Raw genomic sequence first — 20,948 nt, 5'->3', positions numbered from 1 at the left:
CAAGTGTGTTTTTTAATTTTTTTTTTTAAATGCAGGTTTTTGTAATAGAAAAATTCAATCAAAATGGATAATCTTTTTTTTTTTTTTTCCACTTTTAATGTGACACAGAAACCAAAAAAATTCAAGGGAAATACAAATATTAAAAAGAGAGAGAGAGAGATATGATGGGGGGGTGGAAAAGTACTACAACCTGGTTGGTACCAGTGTGCACACCACCCTGCTTCATCAGCAATATATTGGGGGGGGGGTTACATTTGTTCTACCCCCAAAAGTTCTAGCTTGGTTTCATCAAACCATAACTCCTTTGAGGCTGTAGGTCTCTTGGCAGCCTCCTTGTTAAGTTTGTCTTGTTTTTTCATCGTTTTGTCCTGTACTTGGTAAAGTCACTGTGATGTGCTTTTTCTTCACTTGATTATTGGACCTTGATGGCGTTCCAAATTCTTTTGTACCCCTCTCCTGATCAACAGTGAGGTCCCATTCATCTTTTGTAAACTCTGTGTGAAAAATGGATTCATTAGTAGGATGAAACCAAGATGATGTCAACAAAATCCTACAGAAACACCTGAACTCTATTTGGGGTCATATCAGAACCATATCATTGATGATGGTTAATATGATAATTACTTGTGAACACAAGTTTGAATGCAATTCTGAGCACAGCTCCATTATTTAAAAAAAAAACAAACGGTGTGAACAAGTATGCAACCAGGTTATTGTAACTTTTTAAAGATATAATTTCGAGAAGAAAAAGGAAAGCACCTTTAGATATCACATATCACTCACTCACATACGTATACATGTTTACAGGTTGTCTTGTCAAGAATATTTTTACAGAGAAATTTTGTGTTAAAAACTGTTTATTTAACAGTGCGCGGTACACAATCAGCATCAATTGATTTAAAAGAAGCTGAACATCACAATGGCAATGCAGAACACTAAAAAGCATCACCGTTACGCTGTACAGTAACGTACAAGGAGCAAAAGCTTCACAGACTTGATTAAAAAAAAAAAAGCCATGGTGTTTTCCAACACATGGTACCTACACCCAATGTCAGCTATTCAAATATCTAAGGATTCTGTTATTGTACACTGTACAGATATAATGTATGAAACAATGCCCTATGGAAACCTAATGGTCTGGGTTGTAAGACACAATACTAATGTTTTGTAATAGTGAAGAGCCCTGGCTTAACTCAGTCTGTCCATTTCGTCAGGCTTCTGAGATATTACATCATATCAGAAGTGATATAATAGATGTTATAGACATTTATACACTCGAGATATTTCAAATAAGACCCATGCTTTTGGTTGTTAAATCTAGCCCTACATAGTTTCTCCCTAGGGCCAGAGTTAAGATACACTAAAGAGCTACCAAAATACTATCCTGTGTGTATTCTCTCTCCCTGTCACTGACACACACACACACTTTGTAAAACATATGGCTTTTGTAAAACATATGGCACATAAAACCATAGAGAACCTGGTTCATGGTTACACTAGCAGACAGAAAACTAACAAAAGTACTTTAACAGTATATCATGATAAACATCAGATATGCACAAACTTGGCAGACATTAGTATACACTTTGTAGTGTTTGTGATGCATATGAAAAAAACGAACACAACAGCAATACATGTACATAGTATAAATAAACAAAAAGAGGGTCATAGACTACATTTTTGTAGCACTTTAAATGAAATTAAAGCCTATGAAAAATGCTTTTGCGGCTGCAAAGGCTATAATTCACAATATAATAATAACCCTGTGAATTCCTACTCCTCAGCTCCCAATCATGCCCTCTGTGCTCAGTAAAATAAATAGCTAATTAGCTGTAATGTACATGGTGCGATTATGGCTGAAGGGCCAAACTGCTGTATTACACTCCAGATAATGATCATGGCAGTTTCTGAGTGGCTTGACCCTAGCCTCATATGTGCTGAAGGAGTGAGATGCCACTTGAAATGGCTGTACAATCAAAAGCACAAACAGAACAGTTGCACATAGACCATGTTTGATGAACTAAAACTAATGTCCAAATCTGACAGAATATTAATCATTTGTTTAAATGTAAAGGTGACACTTTATTCAGTGAGTACTGCGAAAGTCAATCTCTCCAATGCCAGCTAGTCGGTTCACTTTCAGCTTGGTGTAATGAGATCATCAAAGAAGCACTATGCAATCGTAATGTGACCTTCACCAGAATGCTGCAACACTGCATCTGCAATTCCCATCTACACACACACAGCTGCTGACTCCTCTGAATATGGCCATCTATTAAAACTTTAAATATTAAACCCACACCACTGAATACACAAGATCCAATGGAGAGCTCAAATCCTCACCACACAGATGACAAAAAAAAAGTGGAACAAAACTGCCAACCAAGCAAAACACTCCAAGGTTTGTTTCCTGTTCCAACATAAAAGATCAGTTTCCCTCCTTTGTTGAATGTTTTATTGGCGAGTCAAAGAGGAAAGCAGGGAGTGTTGGGATTGGAAAGTAATGGAGTTACCCCAGGATTCAGAGGAGCCCGGCTTCTACAATGATGGCAGACACTGCTCTTTGAAAATTCTCAGGCTTTACTAGCAGCAAATGGACGGAAAAAATTAATAATAATAATAATAGTAATAATCACACTGCTGGAAAGAAAGGAGGTTGGAGTACCCGCCCTCTCTCTTGTACTTTGGTTTGTGCCACCTCTCTACTTGGCACCTTCCAGCTCTAGCGCTTAATCACCACTTGTTCATAGGCACCAGCTCCAACCCTGCAACATGTAAAAAGAAACATCAGAATCGAATGTCCTGAATGAATGATATCTGGAAGCAGGACTGACATAAGATACAGTGGTGCTTGAAAGCTTGTGAACCCTTGAGAATTTTCTATATTTCTACATAAATATGACCCAAAACATCAGATTTTTCACACAAGTCCTAAAAGTAGATACAGAGAACCCAGTTAAACAAATGAGACAAAAATATACATTGTCATTTATTTATTGAGGAAAATGATCCAATATTACATATCTGTGAGTGGCAAAAGTATGTGAACCTTTGCTTTCAGTATCTGGTGTGACCTCCTTGTGCAGCAATAACTGCAACTAAACGTTTCCGGTAACTATTGATCAGTCCTGCACACCGGCTTGGAGGAATTTTAGCCCATTCCTCCGTACAGAACAGTTTCAACTCTGGGATGTTGGTGAGTTTCCTCACATGAACTGCTCGCTTCAGGTCCTTCCACAACATTTTGACTGAATTAAGGTCAGGACTTTGACTTGGCCATTCCAAAACATTATTCTTCTTTAACCATTCTTTGGTAGAATGACTTGCGTGCTTGGGGTCGTTGTCTTGCTGCATGACCCACCTTCTCTTGAGATTCAGTTCATGGACAGATGTCCTGATGTTTTCCTTTAGAATTCGCTGGTATAGAGTGCTCCGAGATGATGCTAAAAATAGTAACACTGCGGTCTGCGCGGCCATCTTGGAAGTCACTCGCTCCAGAGTGCTCATAGAGTACACATCATAGAGTACACATTCACCGATTCGTTTCCGCGTTAGAGGGCTTAGAAGCATGGATTTTTTAAGAATTTAGACATCTGAAGTGATGGAGCACTACTGTGAAAGTTTGGATAAGCAGGCACGGGAGCGTTATGCTGAGAAGGTACGTTTCATTGGGAATGTAGATCCATACACGGTTAGTGAGAAGGAATGGAAAGCTGACCCCAGCTTGTTGCCGCATGTGACATACATCGATCTTGTGAACTATCTGGTGTTTCACCCAAGTCCATTTTGTGAACTAAAGGATTTCCAGAACTACAAGAGTATGGAAGCATACGATAGATTTGTGTCCGGTTGGGTCCGCGATGTGTCGGTGTTATCTCATCTCATCTCATCTCATTATCTCTAGCCGCTTTGTCCTTCTACAGGATTGCAGGCAAGCTGGACCCTATCCCAGCTGACTACGGGCGAAAGGCGGGGTACACCCTGGACAAGTCGCCAGGTCATCGCAGGGCTGACACATGGACACAGACAACCATTCACACTCACATTCACACCTATGGTCAATTTAGAGTCACCATTTTTAACCTAACCTGCATGTCTTTGGACTGTGGGGGAAACCGGAGCACCCGGAGGAAACCCACGCGGACACGGGGAGAACATGCAAACTCTGCACAGAAAGGTCCTCGCTGGCCACGGGGCTCAAACCCGGACCTTCTTGCTGTGAGGCGACAGCGCTAACCACTACACCACCGTGCCGCCCGTGTCGGTGTTATAACTATTATAATTATTATCAATTATTTTAGTCAGTGAATAAAATGTAGGCCTAGTATGTAACTTGTACTAACAGCATGTGTACATAAACATTTACTAGGCCTAGATCTTAAATGCCATTTGATGCAACAATGCACTGCAGTAGACATAAGCTACCTAATGTGACAAATATATCCATTAATCATTGCTGAAAGTACATAGAAAAGATAATAGTTTGTATCACATTTATTTTAGTAACTATGAAATTCAAGACAATATTAACATACAGTGGTGCTGGAAAGTTTGTGAACCCTTTAGAATTTTCTCGATTTCTGCATAAATATGACCTAAAACAACATCAGATTTTCACACAAGTCCTAAAAGTAGATCAAGAGAACCCAGTTAAACAGATGAGACAAAAATATTATACTTGGTCATTTATTTATTGAGAAAATTTTTTATTATTATTAAATGTTTATTTGATATGGACATAGCAATAACATTGGACAAACCAGATGCATTGTTTGAGTGTTTTAGCACAAGTGCTAATTTACAACACCAGTCCACAGGAGGCTTTTATAAAAATAAAAACATTCAAATATGAAAAAAAAAAAGAAAACAGGAAAATGATCCAATATTACATATCTGTGAGTGGCAAAAGTATGTGAACCTCTAGGATTAGCAGTTAATTTGAAGGTGAAATTAGAGTCAGGTGTTTGCAATCAATGGGATGACAATCAGGTGTGACTGGGCACCCTGTTTTATGTAAAGAACAGGGATCTATCAAAGTCTGATCTTCACAACACATGTTTGTGGAAGTGTATCATGAACAAAGGAGATTTCTGAAGACCTCAGAAAAAGCGCTGTTGATGCTCAACAGGCTGGAAAAGGTTACAAAACCATCTCTAAAGAGTTTGGACTCCACCAATCCACAGTCAGACAGATTGTGTACAAATGGAGGAAATTCAAGACCATTGTTACCCTCCCCAGGAGTGGTCGACCAACAAAGATCACTCCAAGAGCAAGGCGTGTAATAGTCAGCGAGGCCACAAAGGACCCCAGGGTAACTTCTAAGCAACTGAAGGCCTCTCTCACATTGGGTAATGTTAATGTTCATGAGTCCACCATCAGGGGAACACTGAACAACAATGGTGTGCATGGTAGGGTTGCAAGAAGAAAGCCACTGCTCTCCAAAAAGAACATTGCTGCTCATCTACAGTTTGCTAAAGATCATGTGGACAAGCCAGAAGGCTTCTGGAAAAATGTTTTGTGGATGGATGAGACCAAAATAGAATTTTTTGGTTTATATGAGAAGCGTTATGTTTGGAGAAAGGAAAACACTACATTCCAGCATAAGAACCTTATCCCATCTGTGAAACATGGTGGTGGTAGTATCATGGTTTGGGCCTGTTTTGCTGCATCTGGGCCAGGATGGCTTGCCATCTTTGATAGAACAATGAATTCTGAATTATACCAACGAATTCTAAAGGACAACGTCAGGACATCTGTCCATGAAATGAATCTCAAGAGAAGGTGGGTCATGCAGCAAGACAATGACCCGAAGCACACAAGTCGTTCTACCAAAGAATGGTTAAAGAAGAATAAAGTTAATATTTTGGAATGGCCAAGTCAAAGTCCTGACCTTAATCCAATCGAAATGTTGTGGAAGGACCTGAAGTGAGCAGTTCATGTGAGGAAACCCACCAACATCCTAGAATTGAAGCTGTTCTGTATGGAGGAATGGGCTAAAATTCCTCCAAGCCGGTGTGCAGGACTGATCAACAGTTACCAGAAATGTTTAGTTGCAGTTATTGCTGCACAAGGGGGTCACACCAGATACTGAAAGCAAAGGTTCACATACTTTTGCCACTCACAGATATGTAATATTGGATCATTTTCCTCAATAAATAAATGACCAGGTACAATATTTTTGTCTCATTTGTTTAACTGGGTTCTCTTTATCTACTTTTAGGACTTGTGTGAAAATCTGATGATGTTTTAGATCATATTTATGCAGAAATATAGAAAATTCTAAACGGTTCACAAACTTTCAAGCACCACTGTACCTATCACAAAGTGATCAGAACAAATCCGGATACAGTCAAGTTGTCCTAAATTTGATCGGTTAATGGCAGCCAGCCACTGTCATCTCCTCCGCTCGCTTTTCTCCTGTGCTGCAATTCCCTGGTTAGTCACGACTTTAGGGAGTCTGTGGAAGCTTTTGCCACCCTTTTCCCCCCGGCTACTACAGCCAACAATGACGCACGTATTCGGCATTGTCACCCCTTTTTGCTTCGCTGAACAACAACAATGCACTGACACAGCGACCTTTGACTTCCAATATGGCCGCCGCTGGGTTCGCGCTGACCTCGAAGCACTCTATAATTCAGAATATAATTGCTCTATCAATGACAGCAAGCTGTCCTGGCCCAGATGCAGCAAAACAGGCCCAAACCATGATACAAACATGATACTCCCTGCGGCCATATTATCTGCCGAGGGAGTTCAGTCACGTGATCACCATCTGTGTTTACATCCCTCCGAGGGCAGCCGCAGCCACTGCATGTGAGAGGATTCACTCTGTCACAGCAAGGCTGCAGACACAGCACCCTGAGGCATTTATCATCATTTCTGGGGACTTTAATCATGCTACTTTGGACTCTACTTTGGCTGCTTTTTACCAGGCTGTGGATTGTCCAACAAGGAACAACAGGACAATTGACTTGCTGTATGCTAATGTGAGGGATGCATACAGAGTCACACCCCTCCCCCCACTAGGGAAGTCTGACCACAACCTGGTTCTTCTACAGCTGAAGTACACCCCCCTGGTTCAAAGGCAGCCTGCAACAACTAGCTCCATCAGGAGGTGGTCCCCTGAAATGGAAGATGCCCTCAGGGACTGTTATGACATCACGGACTGGGATGTGCTGCTTAGCCCACACTGTGAGGACATAGAGGGGCTGACACACTGTCTGACGGATTACCTTAACTTCTGTGCAGACGTGGTCTCCCCCGCTAAGACTGGACGGTGTTACCCTAATAACAAGCCATGGGTAACACAGGAAGACAAAGCTGTCCTCAACAGGAAGAAGGCTGCCTTCAGGAGCAGGGATAGGGAGGCAATGAAAGCAGCACAGCAGGAGGTAAAATGCTGCATGAGGGAAGCTAAGGACAGCTACAGGAGAAAGGTGGAGCAGAAGCTGAAGGAGAACAGCATGAGGGAGGTCTGGGAAGGTATGAAAACCATCACAGGCCACAATACAAAGACCAGAGTCATTGAGGGGACAGTGGAGAGGGCGAATGAGTTGAATGACTTTTTCAATCGGTTCAACCAGTCCACGTCCCCCCCCACCTTCTCCCTCACTGCAGCCATCTCTGCTTCTTCCCTCAACACACCTCCCTCCAGTCATCACAGCAGCCCCCTCCTCTCTCACCTCAACACAGACTCCTCCATGCATTACTGCAGACCAGGTCAGAGGTCAACTGAGGAAGCTTCACCCCAGGAAAGCAGCAGGCCCGGACAAGATGTGTCCCTGACTACTGTAGACCTATGCTGCTGAACTGGGTGAACCACTCCAACGCATCTCCAACCTCAGCCTGCAGCTGGGGAGAGTGCCAACCCTCTGTAAGACATCATGTATCATTCCAGTTCCCAAAAAGAATCGGCCCAGCGAGCTGAACGACTTCCAACCGGTGGCACTCACTTCACATCCGATGAAGACATTGGAGCGGCTCTTCCTCAGCCTCCTCAGACCCCAGGTACAACATGCCCAGGACTGTCTGCAGTTTGTGTACCGGGCAGGTGTCGGTGTGGAAGACGCCATCCTCTACCTGATACACTGAGCCCACTCGCATCTGGATAAGGGAAATGGCACAGTGAGGATCCTCTTCTTGGACTTCTCGAGTGCCTTCAACACCATCCAGCCCCTATTGCTTCAGGACAAATTGAACAGGATGCAAGTGGACCCCTGCCTGGTCACCTGGATCTCCAGCTACCTCACTGACAGGCCGCAGTACGTCAGGCTGAAGGACATCACATCTGACACTGTGATTAGCAGCACTGGAGCACCCCAGGGCACGGTGCTGGCCCCTCTTCTCTTCACCCTGTACACCACGGACTTCTGCTACAACTTGGAGCTGTGTCACATTCAGAAGTTTGCCGATGACACAGCCATCGTTGGGTGTATCAGTGACGACAGAGAGGAGGAGTATAGGAGCCTGGTGAGGGACTTTGCTGTGTGGTGCAACAGGAACCATCTGCAGCTCAACACCTCGAAGACCAAGGAGCTGGTCATTGACTTTGGGAGGTCCAGACCAGGGTCACGACCAGTTCTGATCAAGGGAGTTGAGGTGGAGGCTGTGGATTCCTACAAATACCTCGGGCTGTGGCTGGACAGCAAGCTGGACTGGACTTGCAACACCAAACACTTATACAGGAAGGGACAGAGCAGGCTATACTTCCTTAGGAGGCTGCGGTCCTTTAACATCTGCAGGAAACTCCTGTGGATGTTCTATCAGTCTGTGGTTGCCAGTGTCTTGTTTTACACCGTGGTGTGCTGGGGGGGCAGCACATCCAAGAAGGATACATCCAGGCTGGACAAACTGATCAGGCGGGCCGGCTCTGTGGTCGGCATGAAGCTGGACTCTTTGGTGACGGTGGCAAAGAAGAGGTCTATGGACAAACTATTGAACATCATGGACGATGCCAGTCACCCTCTGCACACCGTCATCAGCAACCAGAGGAGCCTGTTCAGTGACAGAATGCTCCTTCCCAAGTGCAGGACGAACAGACTTAAAAACTCCTTTGTCCCTCATGCCATCAGACTGTACAACTCCTCTCTGGGGGGGAGGAGGGGTAACAGGAGGACAGAGGATGGGAAGGAGCAGTAGCCTAGCCTAACAATAAGCAATACCGGACAATGTGCAATATAAAGTGCAATATCTCTCCTGCCGCCCCCCCCCCTTTTTTCCCTCCTTCCCCCCTTCCCCATATCTTATTCTTTTTATATTTGTATATGTAAATAATTTATTTTAATTTATGTAGAAGTTTTCTCTATTTATTTTCTCTGTTTATCTGTAATGATGCTGCTGGAATCTTAATTTCCCTGAGGGAACCCGCCCAAAGGGATCAATAAAGTTTTATCTAATCTAATCTAATCTAATCTAATCTAATCTAATCTAATCTAATCTAATCTAATATAACTACCACCACTATGTTTCACAGATGGGATAAGGTTCTTATGCTGGAATGCAGTGTTTTCCTTTCTCCAAACATAACGCTCTTCATTTAAACCAAAAAGTTCTATTTTGGTCTCATCTGTCCACAAAACATTTTTCCAATAGCCTTCTGGCTTGTCCACATGATCTTTAGCAAACTGCAGACAAACAGCAATGTTCTTTTTGGAGACCAGTGGCTTTCTCCTTGCAACCCTGCCATGCACACCATTGTTGTTCAGTGTTCTCCTGATGGTGGACTCATGAACATTACCCGATGTGAGAGAAGCCTTCAGTTGCTTAGAAGTTACCCTGGGGTCCTTTGTGACCTTGCCAACTATTACATGCCTTGCTTTTGGAGTGATCTTTGTTGGCCGACCACTCCTGGGGAGGGTAACAATGGTCTTGAATTTCCTCCATTTGTACACAATCTGTCTGACTGTGGATTGGTGGAGTCCAAACTCTTTAGAGATGGTTTTGTAACCATTTCCAGCCTGATGAGCATCAACACTTTTTCTGAGGTCCTCAGAAATCTCCTTTGTTCATGCCATGTTACACTTCCATAAACATGTGTTGTAAGGATCAGACTTTGATAGATCCCTGTTCTTTAAATAAAACAGGGTGCCCACTCATATCTGATTGTCATCCCATTGATTTGAAAACACCCGACTCAAATTTCACTTTCAAATTAACTGCTAATCCTAGAGGTTCACATAGTTTTGCCACTCACAGATATGTAATATTGGATAATTTTCCTCAATAAATAAATGACCAAGTATAATATTTTGTCTCATTTGTTTAACTGGGTTCTCTTTATCTACTTTTAGGACTTGTGTGAAACTCTGATGATGTTTTAGGTCATATTTATGCAGAAATATAGAAAATTCTAAGGGTTCGCAAACTTTCAAGCACCACTGTACTTGTTCAATAGAACTGCTGAGAAAAGAGAAATAATTTCAAATCTTTTTCCACCTTTAAATGTGATGTACTGTAGCAATCAACAAAATTCAGGTAAAAACCAAAAACATTTTAGCACTAAATAAATAAATTTAGGCGACATGGTGGTGTAGTGGTTAGCGCTGTCGCCTCACAGCAAGAAAGTCCGGGTTTGAGCCCCGTGGCTGGCGAGGGCCTTTCTGTGCGGAGTTTGCATGTTCTCCCCGTGTCCGTGTGGGTTTCCTCCGGGTGCTCCGGTTTCCCCCACAGTCCAAAGACATGCAGGTTAGGTTAACTGGTGACTCTAAATTGACCGTAGGTGTGAATGTGAGTGTGAATGGTTGTCTGTGTACCCCGCCTTTCGCCCGTAGTCAGCTGGGATAGGCTCCAGGTTGCCTGCGACCCTGTAGAACAGAATAAAGCGGCTAGAGATAATGAGATGCCATGAGACTTGAATTCTTTTGGTTGCTATTTATCATATTAAAGGTGGAAAAAGCTCTAACATGATTTATCTTTGTTTAATGTTTTTACATCACAAAAACCTGCCATTTTAATTGCCGTGCATAGACTTTTTATATCCACTGGAACTGCTTTTCACATATGATAGGTCAGTATGGAAGAGAGATCCTTACAATATCTGGAATTCAAAAACTCGCCACTAGTGTTTATCTTAATTTAGCTTCGAGAAATCCCCTTCTGACTGATGGTGTCCCATTTATGGCCCTTTTCCACTACCCTTTTTCAGCTCACTTCAGCCCGACACGGCTCGCGTTTCGACTACCTCAGAGCAGCACGACTCAGCTCGCTTCAGCCCTGCTTAGCACCCAAAACTCGCACGGTTTTGGAGTGGGGCTGAAGCGAGCCAAACCGAGCCGAGTGGGGCTAGGGGCGTGAGGAGACACTCCCCTGTGCACCGATTGGTGAGGAGGAGTGTCCTCACACGCCCACACACGCCCCGCGAGCACGCTGGGATCTGTAAACACCGTAAACCCGGAAGAAGAATAATTACGAATTACGAGAATTTCTGAAGCCTTATGCGCCTCACCTCATCTATACGCTCTTGCCAGTATCTGTTGGCGTTGTCGGTGACAACAAGCCACAGCACCAAGACCAGCAACACTAACGACTCCATGTCCTCCATGTTTATTGTTTACTATCCGGGTCATGAGACTACCGCTTAAAAGGTCACTGATGTCACTGTTTGCGCTGCCTAACGACATCATGTGACGTCCACCCACTTTCGCTAACTCCACCCAATGTGTCCACCCACTTCCAGCCAGCACGGTTCAGCGCGGTTGTAGTCGAAATGCAACTCCAACAGCCCCACTCAGCCCAACTCAGCACGGCACGGCTCAGCCCAACTCAGCCGCGTTGGTAGTGGAAAAGCGGCAATAGTGTGTGTTCACATTTTAGTATCTCTGTTGACATGTGAAACACTACTACTGATCTCTACATTTTTACCTGGCAGGTAGATGATGGCTGCCAAGTGCTGTGCTTCCTCCAGGACCCACAAATAAACGAAGACCCTCCTCTGAAACAATATTACAATGGTGATTTTTTTTTCAGTGCTACATGGGTCTGATATAGCAAAACCCAACAAGCTCTTCAGAGAGAGTAATTGTTGTGGTTACCTTCATTGCTAGAATCGAGCATGCCATGAGTGAAGTCTTGGCTTTGTAGGATTTTCTCCACCACATCATCAGCATCAACCCTAGTGGCATCCATCCGCTTCAGCTGAGATTCCATCGAGTCCTGTTTCATCGGATGCCTGCAAGGGAGGAACACAATTGGTTTCAAAAATGGTTTCAAAATGATACTAACATGGCAACAACATAAAACAAGCTGTTTTATTCACTTAATGCTGATTTACCACTAAAGTACATTTACTTTATCATGTCTGGGTTAAAATGACACATTTTTAATTAAATGCCTGTGTGAATGGGGGCCTCAGTCATACTTCTATGTTGCTCATAAATTTCTGTTTACACAACTGCACTTTTTGACTCTAATCTTTTATAACTGTATACTCCAATTTATAAATCACACTATCTGGTGTCACCCAGATAAGCATGCGTTTCCCCTTTTGAGTCTCCTTTCTCTTAAGGTGTTTTCCTCCTGCCGTCTCAGGGAGTTTTCTCTCACCACTGTTGCCTCTGGCTTGCCCATGATGGATAAACTAATCAAGTTAAAATTTATATCAGGAACTGAATGATTTCTCGAAAGCTGCTATGTAACAATGTCCATTGTTAAAAGTGCTATACAAATAAAATTGAATTGAATATAGTTGTGTCAAATACAGCGTGAATGTTTCTAAAGCAAAATATATCCAAAGCAGTTATAGTTATTTTAGCCATCTTTCACTGTGTACTGGAGGTGAAATTCCATCCGTTATCTATACCGCTTATCAGTCAGGGTCATGGAGAAGCTGGAGCCAATCCCAGCTGACTTCGGGCAAGAGGCAGGGTTCACCCTGGGCAAGTTGCCAATCTATCACAGGGCTAACACTGAGACAAACAACCATTCACACTTATGGGCAATTCAGAGTAGCCAGTTGACCAAATCCATGTCTTTGGACTGTGGGAAGAAACCGACACACCCAGAGGAAACCAACGCAGGCATGAAGAGAACATGCAAATTCAACACAGAACTTGCTAACTTTTAGTTTTAATTTGAGGGTATCCAAATTGGGTCAATGATGTAGGAATTGCAGCACTTTTTATCTGTGATCCCCCCCCCCCTTTTTAAGGGATCAAAAGTAATTGGACAAACCAGCAATCATAAATTAAACTGTTTTTACTACTAGGTCAGAGGACTGACTTGGCCACTGCAGAACATTCTACTTCTTTGCCTTACACACACACAATCTACACATTTATACAGTTATCCAGTAATGCAATCATGTAGCAGCAGCACAATGCAAAGAATAATGCAGGTCAAGACCTTCAGTTAATGTTCACATCAAACATTAGAATGGAGAAAAAGTATGATCTCTGTGACTGTAATTGTGGCATGGTTGTTGGTACCAGATAGGCTGGTTTGAGTATTTCAGAAACTGCTGTTTTTCCACATATTCTCTAAGGTTTACACAGAATAGTGTGAAAAACAAAAAACATAATGTGATCAGACGGTCTGCAGGCTGAAACACTTTGTTGATGAGAGAGCTCAGAGGAGAATGACCAGACTGGTGCCAACTGACAAGAAGTAACTCAAATCACTCTTTACAACTATGGTGAACAGAAAGGAATCTCAGAACACCATTCGCCATGGCCTAATGGTTAGAGAAGCAGCTTTGGGGCCAAAAGGTCACCGGTTTGATTCCCTGAAACAGTAGGAATGGCTGAAGTGCTCCAACTGCTCCCCAGATATGGGTATGTTGTACGTCGCTCTGGATAAATGTCTGCTAAATGCCTGCAATGTAATCCCACCTTGAGGTGGATGAGCTACATTGTAGCCACATTGAGTTCCACTCAGACTCACCCAAACAGCTGAAGACTGGTGATTTTCAATTGTTGTTATTCTCATCAACCTCTAGCAGCTTGTGAAAAAAACTTACTGATTACCAACTGAGTTGTTCAAATCCTATACCATATCATTATGTGGTGGCACATTATTGTTTGACCTGCTGGAAGTTCTGTCTGGTGTAGCAGGGTTTACTGGCAGTGTGCTACAGGCTTCATGGACAGCAGCAGCGGGTGCTGTGGAACTCAGGCTCTCCTCACTGGGCTCAGGGATGCTAGCAATGCCTGTGGATGCGCTACCAACTGACGTGTTCCTCTTATGGGTGAACTCTGATAGGCTGGAGGAGCGGGAGTGACCTGTGCTGTAGCCTATAAAGAGAGAGGACACACACACACACACACAAATTATTTAATTTTCTCATTCTACCACTTGGGAATAAGAAAAAACTCACTTTTTTAAAAAACACATGAGGATTTGAACAGTGAAGATGCAGAAAAAAATAGTTAAAAGATGTCAGAAAGATGGCATGGCTATAAGGATGCCATAGTTAAAATAACACCAATATGTCTGCCAACCTGTCTCAAATTGGCATAAAGAAATACTTGGCTTTGAGCTTGTGAGACCTTGGCAGGTTTGCCAAGACCAAAATTTGAGAAGGAAATGAAGAGTTGATGACAAACTGCTCGAGAAGCAGCAGGTTAAATTAAGGCATTAAATGGAATGTATGCAGTGGATTGATTGATTGATTGATTGATTGATTGATTGATTGATTGATTGATTGATTGATTGATTGATAGAAATAAATAAATAAATAAATAAATGCTTTGTAAAAACAGAGTTTTAATTTTGTTTTACTTTTTTAGTGCATGATGAGAAAGCCTTTTCAAATATCTCATCTTTTAAAAAAAAAATCTAATTTATATCTTGCATGTACATCACACACTACCAATCAATTAATAAAATGCTCCACCTCTTCTACCAAATTGTGCACGCAATGTCAGACATCATCTTTCTTTACAAATATAGGCTCTAGAATAATAGAGAGTATACTTTGTTCTGTATAATGGACATTTTGATTCTGGTATAAAGACAAGAGATATGCTTTATGGGTAAACGTGTGGAGACCTGACTATCACACCTATATGAGGCTCGTCCCCAAACTGTTGCTACAAAGTTGGAAGCACACCACTGTATTAATTTAAAAAAAAAAAGTAGCTTAGTTTGGAACGACATTTTTCCCCCACCCACTGCATGCCTATTAAAACAATTATATTGTTTACATAATAAAATTACCTTAGTTATTGACTTGGCTATGGTCACTTCCAAATGATGTCATCCACTGACCTTTCCTTCTCAAGTTTTGTCTTGGCAAACCTGCAGACTCTCATGCCCGAGCATTTCTGTATGTTTAAGTCAGAAGTGGCGCGTCACTTCATTATCAAAATATTTTAACTATGGCATCTGTATGTGGCTCCAGTGGTGCATTTTTTCCAGCATCCTTCAGCTATTTTCCCCTCACATCATCAGTGTTTAAATCCCATCTCCTCCTGCTAGTGCACTTTGAAAAATGCTAAGTGGAAATTGATATAAAGCTGAAAAGGAGATAAATTCAGAATTTGGATGCAATGGAAAAAAGCTTTTTTTTTTTTTTGCTTCAGTTGATGCCATAATTATTGACACCATTCAAGGAATGGCCAAAAATATCATATGAAATAAACATTATATACTGTAGTCCACTCAAAACAACTTGAGAAACTACTTACATTTCATTTAATGAAAATATTCTCACAATTTTTTAAAAACAGCGTTGTCTCTTAAAAATGTGGCAAATTTTTGCCACCCATAGAAAATTGTCCTATGACTATTTCATATTTCTCTGGGGTATAAATATAAGATCATATACATGTGAAATTCATCACAATGAGGAAAAACTTCCACAGGTGTAAACAAAATTTTATTTAAAACTATGTATATTTGACAGTGTTACTGTTGAACCACAGGTGGTCTGATTTTTATTCAGAGACTGAATAATTAGAATTCTCATTGATCTATTGCTGTCATTTTGTAAGGACTGGTCTGCTGTTTATAGAAAAAAAAATAGGACTGATAGACTGAATTTTCTCAGCACCTTTAAAAGGGGAGGGTTGACAATTTGTCGACAAATTTCCAATTGGGGTGCGAGCCGTTATTGTCCCTTGCCACCATGTTTACTGTTTTGTATTTGTGGTGAACTGCACTAAACTAAACTCAACTAAACTGAACTAAACTAAAGGTCTCCACTGCAAAACGTATCTACAAGTCTATAACCCACAAAATGCAATCCCTGGTTGCAGCTTCGCCAATATTTCTCGGTCATCACACCACTTACTACAATGTTAGATGAAATAAGTAGACTGCACACAAGGAAAAATCCTAACCCCACTGTAATATATGGTATAGCACTGAAGGCTGGTTTTCTTGGAGCTCTTCATGGTATTATGAATTCTGATAAGTATTCAAACTGGATTTGACTGTACATGGGTATTATGGTAAGTATATTAATTTCCTCCATCTTAAGTATTTTTCTGATGTCAAGCTTAACTGAGCACACCAGGTCAAGCTTGTGCATTTGTAGCTAAAGGCCTTCCAGACTTCAGCAGCCAAGAGCCTAAAATCCATATTAGGTGGTGGTTATGTCAGTGGATGGAGGGAGGGAGGGATGGATGAAAGAAAGAAAAGCCTCTTCCTTCCCACATGTTCGCTTCTCTAAATGCAAGCATGGGGTGCTCCTCTTAACGCTTACTTTTTTATTTTTATTTTTTAACTCTCTATCTATAATACTTAATATAAAAAAAATCAACACTATTCTGCACTTTTAGAATTAGATTTCAGGAAAGCAGTTGCTTTATTTCTCCTCTTTCATAGCTGACTCATGCTAAAGTGAGAAATGGATCTAATCTAATCTGAAACATTCAAATAAGGAGAGAGCGCTGTCTCTCTCCAGTAAACACCAGAGCAGGCCATGTTATTAAATCAACTGTATAATCAGGGACATTTGATCCATTTTCACCACCTGCTGTTTAAGTGCATGAAATTTCAGAACAGCATTAGTGATGACAGAAGCTGAGACAGCATAAGGACAGAAAAGACATACAAAACACACAGACCACATTTAGCAGGAGAGACTAATTCCACATTTACATACACAGCTCCTGCATATTAACATATTAGTCTCATAGCATCCAAGTGTAAATAAGGTTAGGAGGCAAAAGGATAGATGAAAACTAACCCACATTTAAAGAGAGGTTCAAAATCATCAACTCTTTTCAAGGAAATCAGTCAGAAAAAAAAAATACATAAACAGGACAGAGCACCTACCTGATACTTTAGACTGCTGACTAGCATAGCTGGAGGTTCGGGAATGACCACACAAACCTAGCTCCTCAGGCACAGAACCACACTTGCCTGTGGTTTCTGTAGATACAAAGGATGTTTATTAGACAAAGAAATAATTGACACTATGGCAGTATAATACACATCCACACTGTGAATGCGATGCTAAATTCCTTTCAGTGACATTCTACCTGACAGGACTAACAGTGTTAAACAGGACAGTCTACATTAGGCTGATCTATAATGCGAGGAGTCCCATGTGGAAGAAGAGACTAATCATTGGAGCAAATACATAACACATTCCCCCATAGATTTATGATGCCACAGTCATCCATGACCAGGAGCTGAAGAGAGCAAAACTGGCCTGTGCCCTCAGGGAGGAAGCTGGCTGGAACAAATCTTGCAGCTCAGGAAATGAGGAAATGGGAGACACGTGTAAAAGCACAAGGTGCAATTTATTCTAGTCTACTTTTCAGTAACTTTATATGTTGCATGAGCAGCAGTTCAAAAAGATACAGTCAGCTGGGTGTCGTGTGCCTTGGAGGAAGCCTTCACCCTCCCTGGTTGGTAACTATCATGTGATAGGGGAGACCTATCTGATGGGTTGGAATTGGTTATGACTAAATTAAGGAGGGCAGAGGAACCCCCCCCGAATAGTAAATTGAATATACAATTTTTCCACCATCATAAAGACATATTATAAAGGTGTGTGTTTGAAATTTGAAACTATAACAAATGTAAATAATTTACTGAAAAATGACAAAAAAAAGAATATTTTGAAAGAAGAATATTTTGAGAATAAACTCCCAACACTCACAAAATGGTACATAATCAGAGCAACATTTGTGTGTTAAACTGAGGGACATTGAGAATTTTTTGTCTCTTTTGTTGAAGGAGAAATTGCAGGCAACGTTCACCTTCAAGCCTATGGATGGTAACATCTGCAGTGTAAAAGGCTAACTGGCACAGTGATATAATGCTATGAGTGGCGTATATCAGAGGAATAAGAATAAATAAATACTTTACAAAAAAGCAAATCATTGGACCTATTGGTGTTTGAGATGACAGAAATTGTGTTTATTTACAACCCCAAATCAGGAAAAAGTTGGTATGGAAAATGCAAATAAAAAAAAGAACACAATGATTTCTAAATTTCCTTTGACTTGTATTTCAATTGACTTGTATTGTATGTATGTTTTTTTTCGTTTCTGTTTCCGGTTGAGAGTACGTCGTGCGCGTTCTGGCTGCCGCTTCTCACCAGAGCTTTTTTATTTTATTTCTTTTTTTTTCTGTGTGTTTGTGTAGTTTGATGTTTGTTTGAGTGTTTTGCCCGCCGGTTGTGGTGTAGCTCCAGACCCAGTTTTGGGCGTTGGTTCCCTCCAGGCCTTGGTTCGCTGTGGGTGATGCCTGTGCTCCCAGCTGTGGACTGCAGTGAGCTCGTTGCTCATTTTACATCGTGGTTGTCCAGCGCTCTGTGCTTTAACGCTTGGCGTGATGTTCCGAGCGATGTTGCTTGGTGGTGTCGCGGCGGCTGTGCAGGCGGTTTGGGACACACCAGCGCTCTGCGTGGCGGAGCTTCTCTGCTCGCTTTGTGGATCCATGGCGTGGTGTTCGAGCGATGTTGCTGGCGGCGTCATGGTGGCGGTGCTGGAGATGTGGGACTCGTTTTCGTGCACCTTTTGGTGGGACTGTGGCTGCTACACCACGGGAATTACATCCTGACCCCTACTTGGTGGACTTTTTATTTTTTATTTATTTATTTTTTATTATATTATTTATTTATTTTTTCTTTCCTTGTCTATAATTGTAAAGCGTCCTTGGGTTTTTTTGAAAGGTGCTATATAAATTTAACTTATTATTATTATTATTATTATTATTATTATTATTATTATTATTTCATTGCAGACAGAATGAACCCAAGATATTTCATGTTTCATCTGGTCAACTTAATTTCATTTGTTAATATACATCCATTCCTGCATTTCAGGCCTGCAACACATTCTAAAAAAGTTGGGACAGGGCAATTTAGGGCTAGTCATGAAGTAAAACAATTAAATAATAAATGTTATTTGAACCTGGTGAACCTCCTACAAACAGGTGATTGCAATCATGATTTGGTACAAAATCAGTATCCAGGAAGGCCTGGTCTTTGAGGAGCAAAGATGGGCTGAAGATCTCTAGTTTGTCAACCAATACATGAGAGTATTACTGAACTGTTTAAAAACAATGTTCCTCATAGAAAGATAGGAAGGGATTTGGATATTATGCACCATAGATAATGATATCATTAAATGATTTCAAGGAATCTGGAGGAACTTCAGTGTATAAAAGGGCAATGGCACAAGCCTATTCCTTTTCCTACATGACACAAATCACTCTCCCCCTTCTATTTCCTTAGCACATTTTTCTCTTCTTGTCCAAAAATCCCATCATCTGCCTGCTAGATCCTATCCCTTCCTCCACATCTCAATGCTCCAGACCATCTTACAAGGCTTACTCCCCTTCATCGCTCCCATCTTAAAAGATCCCATAACATCTGGTCATGCAACCACTTCCATCAAGACGGTAAGGACTAAAAGTAGTACAAATGCACAGAAACTGCCCTGGTACCGGTTACTGAGAAGCTTGATGCTACTAGCATCTACTCCACTGGTTTCCAAAAAGGCGCCGTGCTGAGCTCTCTTCTGTTCTCCCTTGAAACCCACTCTCTCAATGAGGTCATGTCCTCACATGATTTTTCATACCACTGCTATTACGGTAGCAGGCAAAGGTGGCAGGCAAAGGCGGGAGCCTGGGCGTGCTGATCCTCAGCAGCGCAGACTAGTTCTTGGGACATGGAATGCCACCTCCAGGGAAGGAACCAGAGTTGGTGTGGGAGACAGAGTGGTATCAACGAGATATAGTTGGGCTTGCCTCCACACATAGCATTGGTTCTGGAACCAAACTCCTGGAGAGGGGTTGGACTCTCTCCTTTTCTAGAGTTGCCCAGGGTGAGAGGCGCCGAGTGGGTGTGGGGATACTCACGAGCCCCCGGCTGAGCACCGCTGTGTTGGAGTTCTCCCTGGAGAACAAGAGGGTAGCCTCTATGTGACTGCAAGTCGCTGAGAGGAAAACTCTGACAGCAGTGCAGAGTATTCGGCATTCTTGGAGTCGCTGGGTGGTGTCCTGGAAGGGGTGCTGCCTGGGGACTCCATAGTTCTCCTGGGAGACTTCAACACTCACATGGGCAATGATGGAGAAACCTGGGGGGGGATTAGGGTGAGCAGCTTGCCTGATCTAAACTTGAGTGGTGCTTTGTTGCTGGACTTCTGTGCTCATCATGGATTGACCATAACAAACACCATATTCAAGCATAAGGTGGTTCATAAGTGTACCTGGTACCAGAACACCTTAGGCCAAAGATCGATGATCGACTCTGTGGTCATATCAGCAGATCCGCAGCCATATATCTTGGACACCCGGGTGAAGAAAGGAGCAGAGCTGTCAACTGATCACCACCTGATGGTAGAGTTGGATCAGATGGTGGGGGAGGCTGCTGGATAGACCTGGCAAACTCAAGCATGTAGTAAGGGTGAACTGGGAACATCTGGCAGAGTCTTTGGTCTGTGGGGTCTTCAATTCCCACTTCCAGAAGAGCTTTTTGCACATCCTGGGGGAGGTTGGGGACAAGTAATCTGAATGGACCATGTTCAAAGCCCCCATTGTAGAGGCAGCTGGTA

At 42.2% G+C, this 20,948-nt stretch overlaps 1 protein-coding gene across 2 annotated transcripts in view; it reads right to left on the bottom strand.

Annotated features, from left to right (window-relative positions):
* Window positions 1-84: 84 nt before the first annotated feature.
* fam102bb (family with sequence similarity 102 member Bb) overlaps window positions 85-20,948 on the bottom strand; it is a 62,939-nt gene continuing 42,075 nt past the window's right edge. The window contains exons 7-11 of one of the 2 annotated variants that reach the window (XM_060917323.1): window positions 17,215-17,310; window positions 14,018-14,225; window positions 12,030-12,166; window positions 11,860-11,929; window positions 85-494 (exon numbers count right to left, since the gene is read on the bottom strand). In XM_060917323.1, the coding sequence (XP_060773306.1) occupies window positions 479-494; window positions 11,860-11,929; window positions 12,030-12,166; window positions 14,018-14,225; window positions 17,215-17,310 (527 nt within the window). In that variant the 3' untranslated portion in view covers window positions 85-478. Of the gene's footprint in view, window positions 495-839; window positions 2,766-11,859; window positions 11,930-12,029; window positions 12,167-14,017; window positions 14,226-17,214; window positions 17,311-20,948 lie in introns of those variants that run through there. The other variant, XM_060917322.1, reaches the window with a different exon arrangement.

The sequence above is a fragment of the Neoarius graeffei genome, chromosome 3 (genome assembly GCF_027579695.1).
Source record: "Neoarius graeffei isolate fNeoGra1 chromosome 3, fNeoGra1.pri, whole genome shotgun sequence".
Lineage (NCBI taxonomy): Eukaryota > Metazoa > Chordata > Actinopteri > Siluriformes > Ariidae > Neoarius > Neoarius graeffei.
The sequence above is the reverse complement of the archived record's forward strand: the minus strand, read 5'-3'. Positions and strand labels throughout refer to the sequence as shown.